At 35.2% G+C, this 14,139-nt stretch overlaps 1 protein-coding gene across 5 annotated transcripts in view; it reads left to right on the plus strand.

The window, feature by feature from the left end:
• The window catches only part of PIK3CB (phosphatidylinositol-4,5-bisphosphate 3-kinase catalytic subunit beta), a 164,462-nt gene that overhangs the window by 101,646 nt on the left and 48,677 nt on the right, over nucleotides 1-14,139 (plus strand). For all 5 annotated transcript variants that reach the window (XM_039218206.1, XM_039218208.1, XM_039218209.1 and 2 more), the window contains 4 exons: nucleotides 588-839; nucleotides 2,817-2,913; nucleotides 6,054-6,184; nucleotides 8,765-8,815. In XM_039218206.1, coding sequence (XP_039074137.1) covers nucleotides 588-839; nucleotides 2,817-2,913; nucleotides 6,054-6,184; nucleotides 8,765-8,815 — 531 coding nt within the window. The remainder of the gene's footprint in view (nucleotides 1-587; nucleotides 840-2,816; nucleotides 2,914-6,053; nucleotides 6,185-8,764; nucleotides 8,816-14,139) is intronic.

Consider the following 14,139-nt stretch of genomic DNA (forward strand, 5'->3'; position numbering starts at 1 on the left):
ATGGTTTGAAAGTAAGAAACATAGGGGTGCCTGGATGGCTCAGTTGGTTAAACATCTGACTCTTGTTTTCCGCTCGGGTCATGATCCCAGGGTCGTGGAATCTAGCACCATGTCAGGCTCCAAGCTGTGAGGGCTTAAGATTGGAATCTGCTTAAGATTCTGTCTCTCCCTTTGCCACTCACGCCCTCTCTCTTTCTCTTAAATAAAAACTTAAAGAAAGTATGAAGAGACTTTGGAGACATTCCGTCCATTACTTCCTTTCCAGTTTTACAGAAGAGTAAGACAAGACCCCAAGTAAATGAAGTCAATAGAATTGAGCATATGATAGTAGTAGTTTTTATATTTATGATCTTGGTGTCTGTAGACCTATTTATACTATTGAGACCTCTTGCATTAAGTGAAAAATAGGTTAAAATAACAGTTTAGTGAATTATATACTGATTAATTAAAGCCTGATAGTTCTGTGGACAAAAAGTTTTCCCTAGAGTTGGTATACCCCTTCTCCCAGTATATGATTGTTCTTCAAAATTGAGTTGTTTTATTGATGCAGTATTCATAAATCTGTGTTTTTGTCTCCTTTATTATAGGTTCATGTCAGGGCTGGCCTTTTTCATGGTACCGAACTCCTGTGTAAAACCATTGTAAGCTCAGAGATATCAGGGAAAAATGACCACATTTGGAATGAACCACTGGAATTTGATATAAATACTTGTGACCTGCCACGAATGGCTCGATTATGTTTTGCTATTTATGCAGTTTTGGATAAAGTGAAAACGAAAAAATCGACTAAAACTATTAATCCATCTAAGTATCAGACCATCCGGAAATCTGGGAAAGTGGTAATTATACGCTACTGAAAAAATTTTTATAATGGAATAATTTTATGACTCTCTGAAATAATTGAGTAGTATAAGTGAAATTTTATAACTTTGGTGCATAAGAAGTGATTTTAAAAAGACAGTAAATCTCCATTTTTATGTTCTGTTGATTCAATTTCTTTTCTGGCAGATTTGTTGTAGTAAATGTCCTACTGTAAGTGTTCTATTATAAATATAATACTTTTAAGAAGATATAGGTGAGGGGTGCCTGGGTGGCTCAGTCACTTAAGCATCTGACTTTGGCTCAGGTCACAATCTCATGTTTTGTGAGTTCAAGCCCTGGGTCGAGCTTTGTGCTGACAACACAGAGCTTGCTTTGGATTCTCTGTTCCTCTCTCTTTGCCCCTGCCCTGCCCATACCCCCCTCAAAATAAATAAACTAAAGAAAAAATATAGATAAAAAAGAATGAAAAGATTTAAAAAATTATGTGTCCACAGTCCCTTAACTAAAATTCTAGATGCCACATATGCTTGAACACTCAGAATTTTTTGAATTTTAGAAAGATCACACAACATGCTTCACTCAGCACACCTTGTGGGATCTGGGGCACAAGTCTGTAATCAAACACATTACTATCTAACAGTGAAATATATGAATATTCATACTGAATGAGACAGATGAGTATCAGTTAAGTTCATGCCATTTCTGACCATGTTTTACTGTCAAATGAGTTATTTTTTTTAAAGGTTTATTTATTTTTGAGAGAGAGAGAGAGAGAGAGCATGAGTGGGGAGGGGTAGAGGGAAGGGAACAGAGGATCCAAAGCAAGCTCCACACTGATATCACTAAGCCTAATGTGGGGCTGGAACTCACGAACCTCAAGATCATGCCCTGAGCTGAAGTCAGATGGATGCTCAACTAATGGATAAACCTTTAGTTTTCAGACTTTCTTAAATTTTGAGGCTGTGGAAAAGGCATGGTATACCTGTTTTGATATTCTCATTTCCCATTTCTTATTTTTGGTCAGGTGTTTTTCATTTTCTTCTAAGTTTTGAAAAGTATTTTGGAGGCATGGGGACATGAATTGTATATGTTTTTTAAAAAACTGGATGCTATATTTATGTACATGAATTTGTATATTTTATTTTTTAGTGTGAGAATATAAGGCTTTTCCTCAGGCTATTATCGTATAGTTAAAAAAATAAATTTTAGGATGTAAAGGTCACAAAAGAGTTATTTCCTCAGTGTTTTTTCTTCCACTGATACAGAATTTTACTCAAAGCATTTGACTATAAGGATTTTTGCTACATCGTGACCAAGTTAATTGGTCTAAATGTCTGTATATGCTTATGAGCTTGGTGCTTCCTTTTTAGAAATATAAATAAATTCTACAATACCAAGAGACATTGCCTTCTCCTACTATTAAGATTTACTTAGGTTTAAAGCTCTTAAAACATATAGCCTGGCATTATATCACACATATTTTCTTGAATCATTAAAAATTTCTTATCACTTGGAATGTTTATACATTAAGTACTTTTTTTTGGATATGTTATTTTATCATGAGACATTAATTGGCTTTCAGAGTTTTCTTAAAAAAATTTTTTTTTAATGTTTTATTTATTTCTGAGAGAGAGACGGTATGCACAGGGAGAGTCAGAGAGAGAGGGAGACACAGAATCCGAAACAGGCTCTAGGTTCTGAGCTAGCTGAGCCTGACGCGAGGCTCGAACTCACGAGCAGTGAGATCATGAGCTGAAGTCGGATGGTTACCCGACTGAGCCACCCAGGTGCCCCGACTTACAGAGTTTTCTTGAACCACTGTAAAGATCTTGAACATTTTCCCATGTATATGTTGTTTATTTTGGATGATTTGTGGAAATCATCTGGAACTCTAGAAGTTTCTAGAATTAAATTTTTGAAACAAAGGGCATGTATACATTTACATGCTAAAGTTCATTTTCAGCTTATTTATACAATGATATCTTTTTCAACAGCATTATCCTGTAGCTTGGGTAAATACAATGGTTTTTGACTTTAAAGGACAGTTGAGATCTGGAGACATAATATTGCACAGCTGGTCTTCATTTCCTGGTAAGATTTATATCCTAATCCTTAAAGAGTAACTTTTGGCATGTGGACTAGTTAATGTTTCTTTATGACTCACTATTCTTTTAGTTTAGTAAAGAAACCGTCATTTCATATCTTTATTATTTATTCTAAAACAGATTCTCACAGATTGTTTTAATATGATGAAAAAGTGATTTATATCTGAATATATTTATTATCTTAGTATATTCTTGTTTTTAACATTTTAGTTTTACAGGTTTTGGAGAAACTTTCCTATGAAACAATGTCTTATAACAACCTTTGTTGCTTCTAGTTGTACTAAATTTCCTGCCCTAAGAGAAGGCACATTCACTAATATCAGAGGAATAGTAAAAATACAATAAATGTTGTTTAGTTGGCTTTAACCTGAAATTTGAGCTATAATTTATCTATATTTCTTACATATTATTCAGAGTGTCCCAATAAGGTAGATAGGTTTATCTCCATTTTACAGATGAGAAAAGTGAACCTCAAAGATGATAAGTTAGTCAATCTTACATAATTTGTTCAAAACCAGCAATCTTCTGTAATTGGTTCAAAACCAGGGTTTGTACAAAACATCGCTTGACTCTTTCCATTATTCCATAGTTTTTTTTTGAATGTTGGAAATTTTTAGTATAAGCTTTGCATTATAATAGTGGTTTTCTTTTTTCCCTCTGCCTTCATAGTTCATTAATATAGTTAATAAAATTATGACCTTACTTGCATTTTAAAATTATTTTGTGGGTGACAGATATTTGAAAATATTCACTTATTAGTAGTTGCCATCTGAAAAATTGGTTTTGGATAATCAGTTCCTCACAGATAGATTTAAAACTCATATTTTAATATTTTATATGTATATACTTTTCATTTGTCCTCTTCCCTGCATATACTTTCAGTAGTTTTTACTAATCACGTTATTCCCCAAATATAGGAGAATAACGTGCATATATACGTTTCTTAAGAGAAACGATGAGTTTTTTAACAGTAAAAATTATGAATTTCAGCAGTTAGACTTTTTTAAAAATCTTAATTTAGATTCACACATGTTCTCCAGAATCACCAAGCAACTTGACTCATATTTTTAGCAGAATTAATGATTTTGGGCAGTATTAACTTGGCATAACATGAACCTGATTTCATCTCTAACAAAATGTAATGTGAAAAATAATAAATGAACACATTTGCTCTGCATGTATCAGCTCTGGAATTGTCACATTATTCCCATAGGAGGGAGGCTGAAATACAAATAATCTATTTTTTTTTTTTTCAAATAATCTATTATCTGGAGTCTCTAGGTCTTCATGAAAGGGTATATAATCACATTATTGGTTGCTTTTATATCTTTCACTAGGAAATACAAATGTAGATTTCTTTTTTCCCCCCATTGTTAAACAAAATAGCATATTCTGTGCAGTGTTCTGCTCTTTGCTCTTTTAACCCCTGTGTATCTACATAGAGTGCTGCTGATGCTTTTTAAAGTAGACCTATCTTGGGGCGCCTGGGTGGCTTAGTCGGTTAAGCATCCGACTTTCGCTTAGGCCATGATCTCGCGGTTCGTGGGTTCGAGCCCCGCGTCTGCTGACTGCCAGCTCGGAGCCTGGAGCCTGTTTCAGTCTGTGACTCCCTCTCTCTCTGACCCTCCCCTGCTCATGCTGTCTCTCTCTCTCTCGTAGAAATAAATAAAACATTTAAAAAAAAAAGATACATTTAAAGTAGACCTATCTTTTGATAATTTAAGCAAGTGTTACAATGAATAACCTTGCTTATATAAGTGCAGGTATATGTCTAAGATAATTCTTAGAGGTGGGTTTATTGAGTTGAAGACAAAATACATTTGTTATTGTACAGCTCAAACTGATAAATCACTATAGATTAACTCAAAATAAAAACTTAAAAAAATTAAAACTTGGAATTTTAAAATAAAAAAAGAATAAATACATTTGTAATTGTAATAAATAATCACAAATTGCTCTCTAATTAGAGATTGTACCAATTTGTACTCTCTATATTAGGGTGCCTTTTTTGTAACCACTTTTAAGCAAGGTTACCTCTATATGTTTGGGACTGATAAGAATGCTAAAGTGGTACATTTTACTTTACAAGGAAATATAATGCTACCATAAGTATAGGATTTTAATTTGCTGAGAAATCTGATTTAGAAGTGTATAAATGATGAGAATTGCTTCCTTCTGGGTGACAGTAGAATCTTTGAAATTTGACTGTATTAAACGAGCAAAGAATTGATCAAGGACCTGAAACTTGCAAATACTTTGTAAAGATTTTCTAGCATTGGTAATAATTCGGGTGTGCATAGTGTCTGGACATTATGCCTGGACACAGTGGATTTTTATCTTTTATTTCCTTAGGAGAGAACAACTGTGCTAAAAATCAATATAAGGAAGGACATACTAGTTTGCAGAGGGGACAGTTGAGGATGTAGTGCTATTCTGTTCTCTTATTTTGAGATAAACTGTTAATGTCTTTTTAATTATTTATCTGTGAAATGAAAATTGTATGAACTCCAGGGTTTTATGAGAACATTGAATCTAAGATTCCTCTGCACACTTCTGTGAATGGACCATTTTAGAGTATGGGAGCATACTATAAGAAAGAAGCAGTTTATAACAGAACCACTTGAATGGAGTCTTGCAGAAACTACTGGAGGGGTGTTTAACTGTATCAGCAGTTATGGAATGATCTAGGAACATAAATAGCATTAGGTTTGTCCTAAAGAATGTCATTGATGACTCTCAGAAATAACAGTTGGGTACCGTGGTGACCACAGAAAATAAGAAATCCTTATATGTGATGAAGTTATGAAAATTTTGTGGGTTACCTTATTTTGATGGGGAGCAATTCCAATTAAGTTTTTTTCAAGATTGAGAATACTTACCAAATTGAAGAAAGATGTGAGGTAGGTATTAATTTTTATAAACTTTATCATTTTAGAGATTCTTTGTAAACTAACATTCAACTCTCATGTCGTGTTAACAGAAAATTAGAGGCTTAGTGATACAATTGTCTGCCAAATTCCTTAGGTAACGTACTTTAAAAATAATTTTCATAGTTTAAATCTATTAAGAATTTTAGTTTAGTTTCAAAAACATTTTTTAAGATTCAAAATTATTTGCATATTTTAGATGAACTTGAAGAAATGTTGAATCCAATGGGAACTGTTCAGACAAATCCATATACTGAAAATGCAACAGCCTTGCATATCAAATTCCCGGAGAATAAAAAACAACCTTATTATTATCCTCCCTTTGATAAGGTAAGCTAATTATTTAAAAGTCCACTCTATGAAAATCATCAAATTATTAGTTATTGGCTCTACATGTTTATAATTAAACTTTATAAAAACTTACTTTTTCTTTGAAAATGACACATACATTGATAGCTTGATTCAGTGGAAAGACCACTGAGCCTGGAGCCAGCTAATTCTTATTTAGTCTTGGCTTTATCACTGACCGAGTGAAATATGGTATCTCTGGAGGTCAGATTTCCATTTATAAAATGAGAAAATCATAATGATTCTCTGAGGTTCTTTTCAATTTAAAATGGCTATAAATGCATTCATATGTAAATCTGAGCATGTGAAGTGTACTTAAAGTTTGCTCAGCATGTTCAGGGATTAAAGACATAGCCACTGCTTTTGTTAGAATTGATAGTCAAAGAACAGATAATTTATATTGAATATTCCTATTAGTAAGGCTTCCTGAGGCAGGCCTTACTAATCTATGCAGAATCTATAGCAAGGACTTCCATTTCTAAACACATTTCCTTAGTATACAAACTACTTATCTTGGGGATCTGGTGGATGTCTGGTGGATTTGAAAGCGGGGCTTTGCTAATTTATGTTCTAAGAGAGCTAAGCTGTCATATGTTGTATCTTCAGGCTTGGCATCATTGTTTCAGGTATGATTTTATGCTGATTTTTATGAGAAAATCTTGGAGCAAATTGTCAGATAGTAACTAGGTTATTTTATTTCCTTAATGTATATGTGAATAAACTTCCTTTAAAAGTTGATATTATATTGGGCACCTCGCCTCTTGGCCCAGTCAGTTAAGCATTCGACTCTTGATTTTGGCTCAGGTCATGAAATTACGGTTCATGAGTTTGAGCCCTGCATCAGTCTCTGTACTGCCAGTGAAGAGCCTGCTTGGTCAGGCTCTCTGCCCCTCCCCTGCTTGTGCTCTCTCTGTTTTTCAAAAGACATAGAAATTTTAAATGAGTGAATGAATGAATAAAATTGATATTACACTAATATTCAAATTAATTGTATTTTAAAATCCAGCACTACCACACCTGTATAGAATAGATTTTTAAAGTAGTATGTAAATTAAGCTTGTTTCCTAATGTTTCTTCTTTACTTTCATTTTAATTGAATTTTATCCACATAAGAAGTAACTTTTCAGGGTGGTTAGGTAGTTCATTCAGCTAAGCATCTGACTCTAGGTTTCAGATCAGGTCATGATCTCATGGCCCATTCAAGGCCCGCACCTGTCAGTGCGGACCCTGCTTGGGATTCTCCCTCACTCCATCTCTCTCTACCCCTCCCTCGCTTGTGCTGTCTCTGTCTCTCTCAAAATAAATAAATAAACTTAAAAAATTTTAAAAAACCTTATTTCAAATTCTTCTAAAATATTTTTCTGATTAGTAATATATAATGGTTAGTACAGCAGAAATCTCAAATATGTCAAGACCCATATACCTTATTGTACATTAAGTAGAAAAAGGTACATTTTGACTCCTGTTTGCATTCATGCCATGGCTTTATTCCTTAGAATAGAAATTTAACTAGAAGTCATAGCTACTTTTCATACATTTTATTCATTTGTTATACATAAATTATTCAATTAGGATTATATAACTCAGTAACAGGATATAAATCTTCATATTCTTTAACCACTAATTTTCCCATCTTTTCAAGAATCAGAGTCCCTTTAAGGGGTGCTGGGGTGGCTCAGTTTAAGCATCTATCTTTTGATTTTGGCTCAGGTCATGATCTCACAGTTAGTTCATGGGTTCGAGCCCCTCATTGGGCTCTTTGCTGACAGTGTGGAGCCTGCTTGGGATTTTCCCTCTTTCTTTGCCTCTACCTCATTCTCTCTCTCTCAAAATAAATAAACTAAAAAAAAAAAAAAAAAAAAACAGTGCCTCTTTAGAACTTAATGAATTCAAAAGATGTTTTTAGGCTGTCTCTTGATATTCTACTTTTGTTATGTTAATTCAGAAAAACAGTGACAAAAGCTTATTATTTATTTAGTAACTCTTATATACCTTTGCATTTTCTTAAGCAGAAAATATTTACCTGTATTTAAAATTCAGTCACATACATATGCAAGCCGTTTTATCTTGAGACAATGCTGGTGCATCCTAGGAGTTACAGTCCCTAATAATAATACCATTGATTCCCAATTGTCAAGAGTTTAAACACTGGGCTGTGGGGGAGGGAGGAGCACTTGGTTGGCTCAGTTGAGTGTCCAACTTAGGCTTAGGTCATGATCCCACGGTTTGTGAGTTCCAGCCCTATATCAGGCTTGCTACTGTCACTGTAGAGCCCATTTCTGATCCTCTGTCCTCCTCTCTCTCTGCCCCTCCCCACTCACACTCTCTCTCAAAAATAAGTAAAAAATATTTTTTAATAAGACTAAAAAAAGTTTCAGATTGGGAATCACTGCATAATACCATTTTGCATTTAAAATTCATGTTTACATTATAAAGCATAGAAATGCCAGACCATATGTTGTTTTTTGTAGTCTAAGTATAATTATAATCATTTACAATTAAAATTTTACAAATGCAAAAGCCAAAATTTAATTTTAAAAGTTTTTTTTTTTTTTTTAACAGATAATCGAAAAGGCAGCTGAGATTGCAAGCAGTGACAGTGCTAATGTATCAGTAAGTATTAAGGTTTTAAAATGACCCTTTCTCGTACTTAGTTACTTTCATCTTATTTATGGTCTGAGCTTGTGGATGACCATACTCTTATGCCAGCATAGTCTGAGAGTGTATATGAGTATGTACATACTAATGTTTTTTGTTGAATTGCAGCTGTTTGTAGATGGTCTGTGTTCAATGGCAAACTCTTTAAGCACAGGTTCAGCAGCTAGTGTTTTTTAAATTTATTTGTGTATTTTAAAGTAGGCTTCATGCCCTACATGGGGCTTGGGATCAAGAGTTGCATGCACTACTGACCGAACCAGCTAGGCACCCCCAGCCGCTGGTCTTTAAGGGATGCTATGCCACCTCATAGATTGATAGTGTTGTCTTTTGAATATGATTCAGTTGAATGAAGAGGCTGTAATTTTATTTATCTTATGTAACAGTATGTATAATCAGGCTAGGATTTACCGTGCCGGGGAACCAGGTTTCTTCCATCTTGGTGCTCTATCATGTTAGTGTATACTTTATATCTCAGAGTTTAATACTGGTGCTTCAGCTTCTTGTATATTATGGTGTAGCCAGCAGGAATAGGAAAAGCAAGAGTAGAGGCCGCACCCTTTCTTTTTTTTTTTTAAATATTTTTACTTATTTCTAGGAGGGAGAGAGAGAGACAGCGTGAGCAGGGGAGGGTCAGAGAGAGAGGGAGTCACAGACTGAAACAGGCTCCAGGCTCTGAGCTGGCAGTCAACACAGAGCCCGACGCGGGGCTCGAACCCACGAACCGCGAGATCATGACCTAAGAGAAAGTCGGACGCTTAACCGACTAAGCCACCCAGGCGCCCCCGCACCCTTTCTTTTTTGAGGATATCATTTATATAAAGGAAGAAGAGCAGAATGCATACTGAGGGACAGACAGTAGTTTCTGCCATACATGCCCATTGTTTGTACCCCAGAACTACAAAATAGATTACTTTGTTTAATTTACAATGTATGTAATTTTTCTACCACCTATACTTTTTAGCATAATGTTTTTACTCTTAAGATAGTTTAATACTTTGCTGAGTCTAATCTAATGTTCTGTTATCATGTTGTCTGTTTATAGTTTTTGTGTCTTCAGTATAAGGCCAGTCTACATAGAATGGTTAATTATATAGAGTCCAGAAGGCAAAATGGAGATAATGTATGGTTTTTTTCATTTACACAGAATCAAAGCATTATTTAATACTGGCTAGTTGGAGAAATGTCTGGCCCAGGGTGTCTTCTGCTTTGCCATTAGAGTTCTCAAAAATAGTCCTGCAGTAGAAGTCATCTACTACTATAAATACTTTGAGCAGCACTTCCATGTTAATGAAAGAAAAGAGGTTTATTACAGCTATATGCTTATCAGCTTATTAGGCAATTATAGGCATACCTTGGGGATACTCTGGGTTCTGTTCCAGACCACTGCAATAAAGGGAATATCACAATAAAGAGAGTCATGAATATTTTGGTTTCCCAGGGCATATAAAAGTTATGTTTACACTGTGCTGTAATCTCGCACGTGCAGTAGCATTACTCCTTAACAACAATGTACATACCTTAATTTAAAAACACTTTTTGTTAAAAAGTGCTAATCATTTTCAGCAAGTTGTAATCTTTTTGGTGGTAGAAATTCTTGCCTTGATGTTGATGGCTTCTCACCAGGATGGAAGTTGCTGAAGGTTGGGATGGCCATGGCACTTATTAAAATAAGACAACAATGAAGTTTGCTGCATTAATTGACTCTTTCCTTTTAGGAATGATTCCTCTGCAGCATGCAGTCTGTTTAGTGGCATTTTACCCACAATAAAACTTCTTTCAAAATTAGAGTCAGTCCTTTCAATCCCTTATGCTGCTTTATCAACCAAGTTTATGTGGTATTCTAAATCCTTTGTTGTCATTTCAACAGACTTCACAGCATGTTTACCAGCAGTAGATTCTGTTTCAAGAAATCACTTTCTTTGGGGCACCTGGGTGGCTTGGTTGGTTAAGCATCCAACTTCGGCTCAGGTCATGATCTTACGGTTCGTGAGTCTTTGCCCCACATTGGGGTCTGTGCTGACAGCTCAGAGCCTGGAGCCTGCTTCAGATTCTGTGTGTGTGTGTGTGTGTGTGTGTGTGTGTGTGTCTCTCTCTCTCTCTCTCTGCCCCCTCCCCCACTCATAGTCTGTCTCTCAAAAATGAATAAACTTTAAAATAATAAAAACCCCACTTTCTTTGTTCATCCATAAGAAACAAGTCCTCATCTGTTCAAGTTTTATCATGAGATTGCAGCACATCTGTCACATCTTCAGGCTTCACTTCTAGTTCTCTTGCTGTTTTCACCACATCTGCAGTTACTTCCTCCACTGAAGTCTTGAAACACTCAAAGTCATCCATGAGGATTGGAAACAACTTCTTCCAAACTCCTTGTTAATGTTGCTATTTTGACCTCTTCCATGAATGATGAGTGTTCTTAATGGCATCTAGAATGGTGAATCCTTTCCAGAATGTTTTCAATTTACTTTGCCCAGATCCATCAGAGGGATCACTATGGCAACTTTGACCTTACAAAATGTATTTCCTAAATAATAAGACTTGAAAGTTGAAATTACTCCTTGATCCATGGGCTGTAGGATGGATATTGTGTTAGCTGGCATGAAAACAACGTCAGTCTGATTGGACATCTCCATCAGAGCTCTTGGATGACCAGGTGCATTGTCAGCACTAACATCTTGAAAAGAATCTTTTTTTCTGACCAGTAGGTCTCAACAGTGAGTATAAAATATTCAGTAAACCATGTTGTAAACAGATGTGCTGTCATCAGGCTTTGTTGTTCCATTTATAGAGCACAGGCAGAGTAGATTTAGTATAATTCTTAATGGCCATTGGATTTTGGAATGGTCATTGAGTACTGGCTTCAACTTAAAGTCACTGGCTGTATTAGCCCTAACAGGAGAGTCTGCCTGTCCTTTGAAGCTTTGAAGCCAGACATTGACTTCTCCTCTGTAGCTGTGGAAGTCTTAGATGGCATTTTCTTTGAATATAAAAGTGTTTCGTCCACATCGAAAAGCTGTTGTTTCGTGTAGCCACCTTCGTTAATTATGTTAGCTAGGTCTCTGGACAACTTCCTGTGGCTTCTGTATCAATATTTGCTTCTCCCTGAACTTTTATGTTACAGAGATGGCTTCTTCCTTTCATGCCACCCCCCTCCCCATGCACCCCCCACCATAGGGAAGGGGGTGGAAAGAGCCATGGTTATTTTTTGATGTGCTTATAGCAAAGTATATTTGTTTTGTTTCATTTTAGTCAATGATCACCTTTATATCATAATATGTATATGATTTTATAAAGCCTAAACATAAAGAAAAATAGAGAAAATGAATGTTAGTGTTAAATTGCTTTCCACCATTTTCTTATTTTAGTTCAAGCATTTGAACAGGTGTATAAGTTCACCATTTACCCCGTACAGTATAAGTTTTCATTACTGATTGTTTTGGGTTTTGCAAAAGAATGTAAGATTCTGTGTTTTCTTTGGGCTTCCTGCCACATTTCTGGTAGTTGTTTATTTTTACCTTGGCTTTATTCAGTGCTGTGCTTTTCATAGCTCAGTAAACAATCACAGTACAATTATAGAACCAACCCCTTTGCTCTCCCCTCTTAGTTTACTTGTAGGTCTTCGGGAGATTTACTTATAGTAGGCCTGTAGAGTCTAATTTTGATTCACAAAATTACAGTAGGTTTGCTAGCTTTTTGCAATATTTAATTTAACAGCAGTCTGCGTTTCTCTGACATGAACAATTTATACTTTGTTGTTTGCAACAACAGGTTTCATTTTAAGATGTGTAAGTGTAGGAGTTTGATTTTCAAATTCTGATGACTTGTCATGATAATTTTTCAGAGAAACCCAGTCAAGCCTGTAAAAGAGAGCATACCATTTTTAGGTTGAGGGTCTGAATATAAAACCACTGTAATTATACATAGTGTGTGTGTGTGTGTGTGTGTGTGCATGCAGACACACGTGAGCACACGTGTAAAATAAGATTTTATTTTTTTAAAGAACATTTTTAGGATCACAACAAAATTGGGAGGAGGGTACAGAGATTTCTCATATATCCCTACCCCTTCACATGCATATCCCTTTCCCATTATCAACATCATTCACCAGAGTGGTACATTTGTTACCAAGAATGAACCTACATAGTATTTTTACTATCCTGTGAATCCCCTGTGCTCTGACAATTCATCCTCCCCCACCCTGGCAACCACTGATCTTTTTATTCTCTACATAGTTTGGTCTTTTCCACATGTTATATAAGTTGGAATCAGAGTATTCAGTCTTTTCAAACTGGCTTCTTTCCCTTAGTACTATGTGTTTAAGGGTCCTCCATGTCTTTTTGTGGCATAAAAGCCCATTTCCTTTTAGCGTTAAATAGTATTCCATTCTCTGTATGTATTATGGTTTACCCATTCACCCACTGAAGGACATCTGGGTTGTTTCTAAGTTTTTGACAGTTTTGAATAAAGATACTATAAACATCCATGCGTTTTTTGTGGTCGTAAGTTTTCAAATCCTTTTGGTAAATATAAGGGGCGTGATTACTGGATTGTATGGTAAGAGTATCTTTGGTTTTGTAAGAAACTGCAAAACTGTCTTCCTAAGCAGTTGTAGTATTTTGCATTCCACCCAGCAGTGAATAGGAGTTGCTCCACATCTTCAACAGCATGTGATGTTGTCAGTGTTCTGGACTTTGGCCATTCTGATAGGTGTGTAGTCTTATCTCGTTTTGTCTAATTTGCATTTCCCTTATGATGATATATCATAATATATAATTATGATTATATCATAATTATGATATAAAAAAGCATATTTTTTATATGCTTTTATTATGTCTGTACCTTGTTTGGTGAGCTGTCTGTTCAGGTCTTTGACTTATATTTTAGTCTGATGGTATGTTGAGTTTTCAGAGTTCTTTGTATATGTGGATAACAGTTCTTTATCAGGTAAGTCTTTTTGAAGATATTTTCTCCCAATCTGTAGCTTATCTTTTCATTCTCTTGACAGTGTCTTTCACAGAGGAGATAATTTTAAATTTAGTGAAGTCCAACTTATTGGTTCTTTTATTGATGGATCACGCATTTGGTGTTACAATGTAAAAAACCATTGCCAAATCCCAGGTCATTTAGATTTTCATCTATATTATCTTCTAGGAGTTTTATAGTTTTGTATTTCACATTTATTTTTACTAAGTTGGGTAGTGTCATTCCTTCAACCTTTTTCTTCTACGTTATTGTGTTGGCTGTTCTGGGTCTTTTGTCTCTCCATAAAACTTTAGAATCAC

Source organism: Hyaena hyaena, unplaced genomic scaffold (assembly GCF_003009895.1).
Source record: "Hyaena hyaena isolate Hyena2069 unplaced genomic scaffold, ASM300989v1 scaffold_745, whole genome shotgun sequence".
Classification (NCBI taxonomy): domain Eukaryota; kingdom Metazoa; phylum Chordata; class Mammalia; order Carnivora; family Hyaenidae; genus Hyaena; species Hyaena hyaena.